Below are 14,336 nucleotides of genomic sequence, written 5' to 3'. Positions count from 1 at the left end.
TCCCACCAGGGAAAGTCGAAAGTTGAAAGAAAGAAAAGAAAAAAGAAAAATCCTTTGCACCAACTTTATCCTGTTTGATCCAATATTAAATAGGAATCGGGATTATTATTATTCAATGACGCTGGTTGCCGTGGAATCTATAATATTAACATCAAAACGAAAGCCTTATTAAGGGAGAACGGATCGCTTTAGGCTATTATATGAAGTCTTCAATACTTCAACTTTTTACTGAGTCGAGTCGATTTGCAAAAATCTGACGTCATTAATGCCCTAATTCACACACAGAGACAAACATGCAGTTTCAGTGTTGAGCATTCAGTTCCCAGTGCACATTTTCCCCTTTTCAGCTGGCCAACAGACAAACAAAACACAAAACTAAATGTAGGCCTACACAGCAGTGGGCTGAGGTTGAGGACGAGGCCACATAGACTAGGATTTTCAATACAACTCATATGGTTACTATGATGTGTCTGTTCACTACTCCTTACTCTCTATGAAGAGAGATCTATCGAGGACTATTGATCGACTGATGTTTTTGTTAGTGACGTGGTTATTATTGACAAGAATGTACATTAAACTAGACCTCGATCCCTTCAACTTCTGATTCCTTACATTTTTTAGAAAGTCTATTCTGTCATACAGCTGGATGGTATTACATAGTGCGGACGTAGAATCTTGCATAGAATTGTCAAGTTTGTTGATCTCAGAAACTATCTCTGACAGATATTTGAACGTTATTACCCAGATATGGTCGCTGATATTTGCAGCCAGCTCTGCAGAAGTCTAGATAATGGATGTGCTCAACATTTTTATAAAACAATTATATCAGTGAGTGCACTGCCGGTATAATGTACCAATGAGAAGTATAAAGGGATTGTTCAAACCCAAATTACTTTTTTTCTATCGATTACTCACCCCGTGCAGACTTGAATCCATGGATATTTTTGTCACATTCCTAAGCCAATAATTTGAGAAGACGCTTTGTGTCTCCATAGGGAACCACTGCTGGTCATCAAATTATTGGTTTTGGAATGCGACAAAAACAAAACAATATCAATGAATATCATTTTGGGGGTGAACTATCCCTTTAAAGCCATCAAAGGACAATTTAGGGTGTGTTCAGAAATGCGCACCGGGTGTGTGCTCAGTTTAGTGAGTGCAGTGGGCGGTGACGTTGTAGGGTGCACTCAGTGTGGCTTATTATTATTATTATTTTTTTCAAAAAAATATTTTGGGGGAGTACAGGTATGGTGAGGGCAATATGAAATGTAAGCTTACCATAATCACAGTAATTCTTAATCATTTTCAATCATATTCAATGGCTCTTGGAGAGAAATGACAGACAGAGCACTGCAGAGGGAAGGTGTGTGTTTGTCTGTGTCCAGCTGATGCCAGTAAGTAGTTGACGGCCCCTCGTTAATGGATCAAAGGAAGGCAATTATGTATCTGCACTGTCAACTGGCACTTTGGCTACATCATCACCAACTCTGAGTGAGTATAGTGTTCTGATGTGAGCTATATCCATAACCATCAGTTACACTTCATATTACAGGGTTGCTGTTGTTTTTTTTCACGTTAGGCAACAGATTTGTATTTTCTTTTTAGTATTTATTCACACTAGGGCATTAACCAAAAAGTCGACAAGTCGACTTGATTACACAAGTCGACTCCCACCAGGGAAAGTCGAAAGTTGAAAGAAAGAAAAGAAAAAAGAAAAATCCTTTGCACCAACTTTATCCTGTTTGATCCAATATTAAATAGGAATCGGGATTATTATTATTCAATGACGCTGGTTGCCGTGGAATCTATAATATTAACATCAAAACGAAAGCCTTATTAAGGGAGAACGGATCGCTTTAGGCTATTATATGAAGTCTTCAATACTTCAACTTTTTACTGAGTCGAGTCGATTTGCAAAAATCTGACGTCATTAATGCCCTAATTCACACACAGAGACAAACATGCAGTTTCAGTGTTGAGCATTCAGTTCCCAGTGCACATTTTCCCCTTTTGAGCTGGCCAACAGACAAACAAAACACAAAACTAAATGTAGGCCTACACAGCAGTGGGCTGAGGTTGAGGACGAGGCCACATAGACTAGGATTTTCAATACAACTCATATGGTTACTATGATGTGTCTGTTCACTACTCCTTACTCTCTATGAAGAGAGATCTATCGAGGACTATTGATCGACTGATGTTTTTGTTAGTGACGTGGTTATTATTGACAAGAATGTACATTAAACTAGACCTCGATCCCTTCAACTTCTGATTCCTTACATTTTTTAGAAAGTCTATTCTGTCATACAGCTGGATGGTATTACATAGTGCGGACGTAGAATCTTGCATAGAATTGTCAAGTTTGTTGATCTCAGAAACTATCTCTGACAGATATTTGAACGTTATTACCCAGATATGGTCGCTGATATTTGCAGCCAGCTCTGCAGAAGTCTAGATAATGGATGTGCTCAACATTTTTATAAAACAATTATATCAGTGAGTGCACTGCCGGTATAATGTACCAATGAGAAGTATAAAGGGATTGTTCAAACCCAAATTACTTTTTTTCTATCGATTACTCACCCCGTGCAGACTTGAATCCATGGATATTTTTGTCACATTCCTAAGCCAATAATTTGAGAAGACGCTTTGTGTCTCCATAGGGAACCACTGCTGGTCATCAAATTATTGGTTTTGGAATGCGACAAAAACAAAACAATATCAATGAATATCATTTTGGGGGTGAACTATCCCTTTAAAGCCATCAAAGGACAATTTAGGGTGTGTTCAGAAATGCGCACCGGGTGTGTGCTCAGTTTAGTGAGTGCAGTGGGCGGTGACGTTGTAGGGTGCACTCAGTGTGGCTTATTATTATTATTTTTTTTTTCAAAAAAATATTTTGGGGGAGTACAGGTATGGTGAGGGCAATATGAAATGTAAGCTTACCATAATCACAGTAATTCTTAATCATTTTCAATCATATTCAATGGCTCTTGGAGAGAAATGACAGACAGAGCACTGCAGAGGGAAGGTGTGTGTTTGTCTGTGTCCAGCTGATGCCAGTAAGTAGTTGACGGCCCCTCGTTAATGGATCAAAGGAAGGCAATTATGTCTCTGCACTGTCAACTAGCTGCTGTTATACAGATGCATACTTTTCAAGCAGACTGCTTAATTGGTTCTTAACTTATTTTGTTTCAACTTTAAAGAGTGCATTTGTCATAATAATTATAATAACGACGGTAGCATCAACAACACTAGTATATCTGAACTGTCGCTGGAGTAGCGGGAACGCCGCCGTCGCCCCCCGCAATGCTGTGGCCCTCAGCTTGGTACTCTAGACATAATTCGGCCCTTAGGACCAATCAAGCCGAAAATGGTGCATTTTGTTATCATTTGCCTAGTTCACCGCTGAGAAGCGCTCGAGACACCGCCATGAAAATCAACCAGTCAAAACACAGCACTGACGCACCACACCCTCAAACCCCAACTTCTGAGTAGGGTCGGTCAGTGCGTGCACTCAGCACACCGGGGGCGCAACCATAGAGTTATAATAATTATAGAGAGGGCACCAGATATCCCCTTCCGTCCACTTGCATTGAGTTGCTCACCCAGCGCATGAAGCGTACTTCCGCGTTTGGAAACGCCTCTGAAACGTGACGTAGTGGGGCTCAAGTGACGCGTTTAGCGTCATAGTTTGTGTTCATGGACGCGCTGGGGCTCCAATTCATGAACGAGCACTTCCGCTTTGAACGCGAAGTCAATACAAAGAAGCCTAGATGCGCGTTCATGTTTCCGGCCCAAACTGCAGTACCTCAAACGGCCACCATGTCCATGGCGCTTCAGCCCTCCCCCTTGGTTCTGGGGGCTTGGGCGCAACGCACTGGATTGTCGTACGACAACACACCAAGTACACCGAATAAACAAACGACAAGCTGCCACACCAGTGCGCTGAGTGCACATTTACCCTTAGATGATGAGGAACAAAGGAGACAAAAGTACTAGGCAGTAATAGATGTGTTTTTATGGACATTTTTAAAAGCATCTGTCTGCCTCCGGTTTTCCTAATTGCTTTGAAGAAAGATGACGAAAAGTACAGAGGTGGCCTTGGAGATAATAATTTACAGGGTTACAACTAAGTGCTCCTCCTATGCCATCAGACATATTTAAATATGTCTGAGGGGTCGCTTAGTTGAATAGCCTTGATGTATGGAGATCATAATAAGGACTGTTGGTTGTACCTTAATCTTCATGATACATTGTGGGATGAGTCCACTATATATCCTGCTATAGAATCTTGAAATCTCTATCCATCTGTGTGTCTGTGCACACGCACGCACGTACGCACGCACGCACGCACGCACGCACGCACGCACGCACGCACGCACGCACGCACGCACGCACGCACGCTAATGTGGTTTGTGGAAATAGGCTCGCCAGGGACAATGACGTACTCGTCCTTTAGCCACTGTAGCCCTAGTGTGCCTGTTCTGGATGCATGACATAACAGGTGAACGTTCAACGGAAATAGCTGATCTACAAGCTCTCCAAATTTTCAAATATTAGGCCTACCTATAGGAAAGAGGCCAAGTTTGTGTCAAACAAATGTAATGCCCCCACTCCTACAATTCCAAGTGCTTGTCAGGTTGTTAAATAGTATTATTTTGGGGGGTCATGGCCTGAAAAGTTAGCTTGTATAAAAGGACTTTCATTTCTTGTTTGCTAATGCAGTATCTTTCGTTAACATTTACTCTGTCAAATTAGTGATGTACTGCTTCGAGGCAGACTTATTTTAAATACCTTAACACAAATCCCAATGCCTGTTTCCATTTTGGTAATTGAAACAGGCGTTTTAGAAACACAATTTCTCCTTGTCTCAACCCTCCCACACATGTCTTTTTATGGAAAAGAATACGGCAGTGTGAAATCCTCAACACACATCGCACCTGATTACAATAGCTGCCATGATAGCTCCCTCAGTGTGTGGGTATTACAGCCATAATGATGATAGTGTGTCATGAAGGGCAGTCTCTCTCCTCCCCCTCTCTCTCTGTCTCTGTGTGTGTGTGTGTGTGTGTGTGTGTGTGTGTGTGTGTGTGTGTGTGTGTGTGTGTGTGTGTGTGTGTGTGTGTGTGTGTGTGTGTGTGTGTGTGTGTGTGTGTGTGTGTGTGTCTCTATCTCCCTCTCTCTTTCTCTCTCTCTTTCTCTCCTTCTCCCCTCTCTCTCTCTGTCTCTGTGTGTGTGTGTGTGTGTGTGTGTGTGTGTGTGCGTGTGTGCGTGTGTGTGTGTGTGCGTGTGCGTGTGCGTGTGTGTGTGTGTGTGTCTCTCTACCCCCCTCCTCACTACTCTCTTCACGGGGCTCAGCGGAGAAGATAAGTTCCTATATCGACTGTGTTTTCGCCTGTGGCCCTGGTCTTAAATCCCTTTATGGCGTTATCAAGTCCGGGTGTCAGTGGCTTGTCCTTCACCTGTTCAACAGCCGTTCCCTCTGACACGGCAGACACATGTCTTTGACACCTTATGGGCCACATACATTTGCGTCGTCATCGCACGAACATTTGGTGCGTGGGGGGGGGGGGAGATTAAGGCCCCTTTTAGATGAAAACAGGCTTCACTGTAAACGGCTAAGAGCCGTTTAGTTTTCATTTTTTATGTGGTCTTTAGATTAAAACGCAATTTGTCCCTAAACGCGGTAATTTGCATGCCAGGTCGCTAGGTGGCGCATGTCTCCATGACCGCACTGCCCAAGTTCCGTTCTACTTCCTAGCAGCCAGCAAAGAAGTCCTCCTCAGTCAGTCAACACAACGCACTGCCGTCACACAGCACAGGCAGACTGGCTGGCTGGCTAACTATAAATGATTAAAAAGTTTGTTCCAGACGGTCGGAACAGACACATGTACCATACACATCCCGGGACTATATTTATTCCTTATGATACGATACAGAAAAAGGCGTTCACTTCACGTTTCGTTTCAACACAGAGGACTGGAGTCAATGCCTTTACTGCAGCTTATGGAGGGGATGATGATGATTATACAGACGGCGACGAGCTATAGATGTTGGATCGTGTCATGATAAACATTATAGGCTACTGTCGCTATTTTCAGCGTCGCTATTTTTGCAGTTGTCTGCTATTTTCACAACTTGTGAGCTTGTAGGTCGGCTATTTTCACAACGCACCGCGACGCATTGTTGTGAGCTTGTAGATCGGCTATTATCACAACGCACCGCGACGCGCTGTGAGCTTGTAGATCGGCTATTTTCACAACGCACCGCGACGCGTTGTTGTGAGCTTGTAGATCGGCTATTTTCAAATAGCTACGGTATAAATTAGGGCTAACGTTAGCAAATAAATGTACTTAATAGTTACTTTACAGTTTACACCACTGGGACAGCCCTAGGACATCCCACATCTTATCATTTTCAGTGGTTTGCTGCGTTTACGGTATTTAGATGAAAGCGGGAGATACAAAGCGTTTTTACCTTTTCCACTTTCAAAGTGGGGTTCACTTTGTTACGGTTTCACCCCCCGAAGACGCCATTTTCGTCTAAATGACCCCCCACAAACGACTATAAATCATTACGTTTACAGTGAAGCCCGTTTTAATGTAATAGGGGCCTAAGACACACAACATTGCGACAGGCGAGTGTGTTAGTGTGTGTGTGCGTGTGCGTGCGTGCGTGTGTGTGCGTGTGCCGAGGGAGAAGAGGTCACCTTCCAGTCCCTATAGCTTCATCCTCTGGCTCATCTTCCTTCCAAGTCGCCCCCTCCGTGCGTACGTCCGTCCGTCCGTCCGTCCGTCCGTCCGTCCGTCTGCCCGCCCCCAGCTAAGTGAGACCTGCGGCGACGGAGGGCCTGTGGGTTTGTGTCTAGCGTTTCTTTGCCGCAGACCTCATGATTGCACGCTTGTTATCCCCGACTCCTTCGCACCCCTGCAGTGAGGCTACACTAACCAGCTTATCTGACAGCTCCTGACATCGTGGTTGTGCCTGGTGGTGGAGCTGTTGGGTGGGTGGGTGTGTGTGTGTGTGTGGGGGGGGGGGGGTATAGCAGGGGTTTGGGGAATAAGAAGGAGGTGGGGAGGTGGGGGTACAGACAGGAGGAGTGGAGGGTAAGGAGAGAGAGAGAGAGAGAGAGAGAGAGAGAGAGAGAGAGAGAGAGAGAGAGAGAGAGAGAGAGAGAGAGAGGGGAGGTAGAGAGAGAGAGAAAGCCAAGGGGAAAAGTGCTAGCATCAACAACCAAGTCACTCCTGGAGCTCTCCAGTTGCTAGAATTGCGTTCGAGGGAGAGGCGAACGTGTGTGGAATCGCTTTGGCGAATCATTAACTTTCAAAAGCTCTCCAAAAAGAAAAAAAAAAGGAAAGGAGGAAAAAACAGATACCCTCCCCAACCCCTCCTTCAAAAGCAGAGCAAAATCATCCACGCACACATGCACGCTCGCCACACGCACACAAACACTCACACACACAGAATGTGAAGTGTTGCGGTTAAAAAGCTGCAATAATGTGGTTTGTGGAAATATAGGCTCACCAAAGACGATATCTCACTGTCGTAGCCTACTCGTCCTTTTAACCACATGAACCCTAGTGTGCCTGTTCAGGATGCATGTCATAACAGGCGAATGTTCAGCGAAAATAGCGGATCTGTTGTACTTGTAGATCCGCTATTATCAGCTAAGAGATTTATTGTAGGGGGAAACAAATGAGGGGGGCCAAGTATAGACCCCTGGGTGACACCAAGAGATGAAGTGTACAGGGTTTGTAAGGGTGGTTAAACCTGGAGTCTCCCAGGGGTCTGTACTAAGATCCCTCCTGTTTTACTTCTACACAAAATGTCTTCGGCTGTCATGAACTGTCAAGTTAGATTTTGATGTACCTTTATTTTGTAGTATTCTCCTAGTGTTTCCTGTTTTTGCCCAGTTATTGTTACCCGTCTTGTCTTACCTGCCTGTGATTGTTAGTTTTCTCCACCTGTGTCCTGTTAGTCTCCCAGCCAATCCCTGTGTTGATTTGTCTTTGGCGGGAGAAAGAACCCAAACCGTTTTTTCCGCCGGTCGAAAAGCGCCCTGATAGTGTACAAATCCGGAGGAACCCGTAAGGGTCCATTTGCTTCCATTTGTAGATTTTGTACACTATCAGAGTTATGGTGGCTCTTGAAATAAAACTATTTGAGAAGCACCACATCAGTGTTGTAATTGTCTAGCAGAAGTGAAGTCCACATAACCATCTCTGACGATTCTGGTTCCTCAACGTTGGATCCGGGTTCCTCCGGAGCCTCCTTCCACAGTTTACATGCAGCACTTAAAAACAGAATGACCCTGTCATAATAGGGAAGAGAAAGCATATGGCTGGCGCTGCATGTTAGACCAGTTGTGTTTTGACATTGCACGTCACTCGGCTCATCTTGTGGACGTTAGCGCACTTTGTGAAAGATACTTTTTTTTCCCTTCTGTATGCAGTCTGAGTCACCTTGGGAGTCACTCTGCAGTCACAGTGATTCCTGGTTAAGCTGTTAGCACTGAAACAGCTCTGTGTGTGTGTGTGTGTGTGTGTGTGTGTGTGTGTGTGTGTGTGTGTGTTTGTGTGTGTGTGTGTGTGTGTGTGTGTGTGTGTGTGTGTGTGTGTGTGTGTGTGTGTGTGTGTGTGTGTGTGCGTGCGTGCGTGCGTTTGTGTGTGTGCACGTGCGCGGCCATCTCATTTCCCCTGTCCTGCGTGTTGGCCTGCAGATTGCCTTTGTTTGGTCTATTTCCTTGGCGATCTACTCTCCGAGCGCGACAGCAGCTACGGACTGAGCTGAGATGAGGCATGGCTTTATCAGAGCACCATTACACTTCACCCCCGTTCCATTTGCACCTTATTATTCTCATCTCACCGTGTTAGGAGTGTGCGTGCGCGAGCATGCGTGCTTGCACATCAGCGTAAACCTTTTTTTTTTTTTTTGCATGTGTGCGTGCAGGTGCATACACGTGCGCGCGCGGGTTTGGCGTGTTTGTATATGTGAGAAAAATGGGTGTGGATGAAGAAAAAAGAGAGATGAGAGAGAAAGAGAGACACGTCGTCCATATGATGCAGCCATTACACCCCATGCCGGTTCCATTTGCACCTTATTGTTTGTTTCATTGCTGGAAAAAAGCAGGTGATTTACCAAGCCTGAACAGGCAGCTGATCCCCATTCCCTTGGCGCCAGGCTTTGTGCACGCACACACGCACACACAAGCGTGTGTGTGTGTGTGTGTGTGTGTACTTACTATGCGGGGGCCAAATGTCCCCATTAGTATAGTAGAGCTAGAGAAATGGACAATTTGAAGGACGATTCTCCTGGTCCTTACGAGAGAAACGGTTGTTTTATGCTAAGGATTTGGGCTTTTAATTAGGAAAAGATTCAGGTTGGGGTTTAGTTTGTGTTGGTTTTAGGATCAGCAACATTTTTAAAGGTAATGGGTCGCACGCAGAGATTGGCGATAGTGAGTTTTCTCTTTTATTGTATCTTTACATGTCAAAAGAACAAACGCTTCGGCTAACCAGCCTTCGTCAGTGTGTCACTGCGTCAGACGCCTGGATAGCCGAAATGTAAAAGATATACCGGTACAATAAAAGAGAAAACTCACTCGTGCTACACAATAAAAGGTGTTAGGATTAGACCTTTACAGAATTCTACACGGTTTTAGGGGTTGGGTTTGGAGTTATGCCTGATTTATACTTAGTTGCATGCCGGTGTCACACGCCTGAAAAATAGCCGATCTTCGAGCTCTCAACGCGTCACAGCATGCCACCTTGTGAGCTTGTAGATCGCCTATTTTTAATGCCGCCCTAAACTTGTGTGTGTGTGTGTGTGTGTGTGTGTGTGTGTGTGTGTGTGTGTGTGTGTGTGTGTGTGTGTGTGTGTGTGTGTGTGTGTGTGTGTGTGTGTGTGTGTGTGTGTGTGTGCATGCCCGCGCTTCTCTAACTGATTGGGCAGTGCACGGATGTGCACGCGCCTGCACATTCATTCGTTCATTCAGCCAGCCGTGGCCTTTTTCTCGTGCGCAAGTGACATATCTGTGTGTCTGAAACTGAGGATGTCTTGCCCTTACAGAAAATGTATAGCGTGTTTTTTTGGGGGTTTTTTTCGGCTGAATTGCCGTGTGTCTATCCGGCATCCGTAAAGTAACACCCAGTGGTGTAAAGTAACTAAAGTACATTTACTCAAGAGTACTCTACTTAAGTACAGTGTTTAGGAATTTGTACTTTACTTGAGTATTTCCAATTACTTTTATTCTACTCCACAACATCTCGGATCCAAATATTGTACTTTTACACCACAACATTTCTTTGAGCACTTTAGTTACTAGTTACTTTGGAGATTTTGATTATTATTACAAAACATACATTAACCACTTCAGCCCTATATAGCTACATTTCGGCCAATTGAAAATAGCCGATCTACAAACTCACAATGCGTCGCATTATGATCTTGCAGATCTGCTATATTCAAAAGATATACATTTGATGCCCACAACGCGCCAACTCGTCAAACTCTTTGATGTCTCCAGGTGCCCACGACGCATTTGACGCGTTGTACAGTAAGCTACAGTTAGCTGTAGCTTACTGTACGAGGCACCCGCCTGTGAAGAGAAACACTCCAATTCCCAAAATGCAGCGGGAGATCACGTGACCTGCAGTTCATGGCTCCTCATTACAGCCTCTGTTATGAGATTCACAAAATGCATTTATCTCCTAATCTAACTTTTAAATCACGTTGATGTTTAAAACGTGGTTTGTGTGAAAGAAAATACTAGAGAGAAACAATTCAAGACATAGGCCTACTCGGATTACATCTACATTACTTTCACGCTGAGGCTCCAAAACAAGGTAAAATGGCGGGTTTCCATGGAAACCGCCGATTGAATCTTGAATAATCTTGGGCACCCGATTTGTTAAGTACATTTTGATACCAATACTTTTACTCACATTTTGAATTTTACATTGCGGTATTGATTAAAGTGAAGAATGTGAGTACTTTTCCCATCACTGGTGACACCTGTCTTCCTGTGTGTTTATCCCCCCCCCCCCCCCTCCCCCCACAGCAACCTCCCCAGTGACCAGGGGATGGCGCTGATGGAACGCGTGGCACAGAGACTCCACCTCCACGCCACCGACCTCACGCAGCTCTCGTACGTATATGGAAATAACAACACTCCAAATCCATGGCAGTCATGTACTCTATGTGCTATGCCCACTTGAACAGACACACACACACACACACACACACACACACACACACACATACACACACACACACACACACACACACACACACACACACACACACACACACACACACTTGTATACACACATACACACACTGTACGGTAAACACATACGTGCAAATATTCATACTGTAGATAGACGCACATGCACACGTTTATCATAAAGTGGTAACAGGGGGTCTGGGGGCGTGGAGGAGGAGAGTAAAATGAATGAATGAATCATTAAAAAAACTAGAAGCTCGGCCGCCTGAGCGTCTAGTCGGCGACCTGGCCTACTCGGGAACGATGTAAATAGGGAATGAATGCCACGCCCTTTAATGCAAATATATGGAGTTGTCGGGGTCCAAATATGGGCTTGTGAGGTCAGACTTAGTGAGATGCGTCGGTTATCTCCATATATAGAGATTACACATTCAATGAGTAACTATTATGCCGGTATCCCATATACAGTATGGAGATCTCTATGAGTCAGCAGAAGTGATGTCATAATGAGTCAGTGTTTGTGCTGGTCCCAGAACAGCCTGTCATATAGTACCCGTTTTGACCATCTGTTTACCTGTGTCCATTTATGCCCATATATGGAGATATCTGTATCTGTCTGTCTGCGTCCATTTTATGCCCATATATGGAGATCTCTGTATCTGTCTGTCGGGCGTCCAAGTGTCTAGTCGGGGACCGGCCTACTCGGGAACGATGTAAATAGGGAATGAATGCCCCACCCTTTAATGCAAACTCCATTATACCTGTTGTCATAGGACCCGTTTTGACCATCTGTTTGCCATTGTTCATTTATGCCCATATGGAAATCTCTGCAGACACAGTGCCGGTTCCGGAAATCTCTGATGTCAGACACCAGCTCCGCATACTGGCGTCCATTTTATGCCCTTATATGGAGATCTCTGTGAATGCCCTACCCTTTAATGCAAACCCCATTATACATGCTACGTACAGATGCATGTCTCTGCCACTGGTTACAATGTGGAAACAACGTTTCTAGTGAAAACAAGAATTGACACAATCAATATATAACCAGGTGAAATGGTGGGTTAGAAAGTCAGGGACTTTGAACAGTCTATCCACAATGAGACACTAGGTCTTGACTTTGATGCAATATTGATTTTGAAAAGAGGGTAAGAGTTGTTGTTATGCCTTAGTTTGTGCCTGGCTTACAGTACAGTTGGCTTGCTATGTACCATAGGAAAAAGGCATTCTTTGGTACAGTATTGAAAAGAGGGTAAGAGTGTTGTTTAAAAGAACAGGATTTGACATTTAAGAATCGATACGTTTACATTTTCTGTCATTTGCTATTTGCTACTGTATAGAGGATAAGAGAACATATAAAAAATACAGGATTCCTTGTAAGAGAAGACAAGAGAACTGAAATTTAATTGTTGTTTTTTGTCATTTTGATAGTTCTACTGTATTGAAAAGAGCACAAGAGAAAACAGTATTGTTAAAACAAAAGAAAATACTGGAATTGTAAGAATTGTGGATTGTTTTGGGGTATTTGGGGTAATGAGAGCTTTGCCTTCCGGCTCAACTCTTTTTTTCTTGACAACAGTGCGATTTAGCGACTGCAAAACCCGCTCCTCCTGCTCCGATTCTCCAGCTGATCTCCTTCTCCGTCTTCCCCTTTCTCTCATTCGTGAACAAGACCCAGAGATAAATATAAACAATATAATAATAGTGGATCTAAAAGCTTGTAGATTCACTACTTTTTTCATGTTTGTCTTTTTATTTATCTTTATCTTTATCCGTTTCACAATAGGCGTGGCGGTGGGCGCAGACAGAAGCTCTGGCTTTTGGGGGTCCTTGGAATTGAATAGTTTGTAAGCCCCTGTCATAAACCAGTGGTTTTCAACCTTTTCATGCCTTGACCCCCCAACATAATCATCATTGACAAGCACTTGTAGGAGTTGAGGCATTTACATTTAGTTTGACTCGGTTCCACAGATAAATATTGATAAAATAGCAGTTGAGAGCAGCTTGTAGACGTCTTTTATAGTATAGTTTGTTGATTACTTTTGAAGCAGACAGTCATGGTATTTTTTCTTCGTTTCAAAACACTATCGCTTTAATGCCCACATGATATTTGTGTTCTGTGTGGGTATGCTCACAACACCAGCAGCAATATAAATGCTAAGTAATCACACGCACGCACGCACGCACGCACGCACGCACACACACACACACACACACACACACACACACACACACACACACACACTGTGTACTGTGTACGAAATAACTTGCAAATACAAACAAATGACTAAATGACAGATGCTAACTATGGTTCAGTTCGTTTTAATCCTTCCAATTAAGGCACAGCCCCAAACAACAGACCATGCTCTAAAAGATCCATACATGTATTTGGTTTTTAGTGTTGTTGTGTATTATTATTATGCTTTATTTTCACCACTTTGCACCTGGGTTTGTGTGTGTTTGGGGGGGAACAAAGGTTTGTCCAGACACTGAGCTGTTCAGCGCGCCGGAGATGGTAGGCGTTTGTTGTTATTCTGACCTGTTCTGTGCATTTGACTTCTCCCAGGGAGAGAAGGCAGGCCTAATTACCTCCAGACAAACACTTGATGTCTCCATTGTATTCAAAACAGCTCCCTGTCGCTGCTGTTGGCCCCTCCATGCCTCGTCAGGAGGAGAGTGACCGTGCCCGTTAGGGGCGTCACAAGGGAGGAAAAGTGGGACTGAGTTACAGACTGCAAGCTTGTAGATCTGCTATTTTTGAAAAGTAGTGAATATGTGTGCAAATCTTTGAATATATGTCTTTTTTAAGCGAACATTTGTCAAATTTGCTTCTGCGGGGTCCCTGGAACTAAATATTTATGGATACCCCATTTTTGGGGTCCTTCACATGAAAAAGTTTGAGCACCACTGACATTAGAAGGATTTAGAAGACATATAGATCGGGTCAAAAATATTCAAAGACTTGCACACATTTTCACGATAAAAAAAAAAATTGCAGATACAAGCTCGCAGCGTGGCACCGAGTGCCGCGCTGTGAGCTTGAAGATCTGCTATTTTTCAATAGTTAAAGCACAAAATAATGCGTAATAATGCATTCTCAGTCTAAAAT

At 43.9% G+C, this 14,336-nt stretch overlaps 1 protein-coding gene across 1 annotated transcript in view; it reads left to right on the top strand.

Moving 5' to 3' along the window:
• Positions 1-14,336, top strand: part of ptprn2 (protein tyrosine phosphatase receptor type N2) — a 258,049-nt gene that overhangs the window by 87,712 nt on the left and 156,001 nt on the right. The window contains 1 exon segment of the mRNA XM_080751763.1: positions 11,063-11,149. Within this exon segment, the coding sequence (XP_080607889.1) occupies positions 11,063-11,149 (87 nt within the window).

This window comes from Nannobrachium achirus (genome assembly GCF_963921795.1).
Source record: "Nannobrachium achirus genome assembly, chromosome: 21".
In the NCBI taxonomy this organism is placed as follows: Eukaryota; Metazoa; Chordata; class Actinopteri; order Myctophiformes; family Myctophidae; genus Nannobrachium; species Nannobrachium achirus.
The sequence above is the reverse complement of the archived record's forward strand: the minus strand, read 5'-3'. Positions and strand labels throughout refer to the sequence as shown.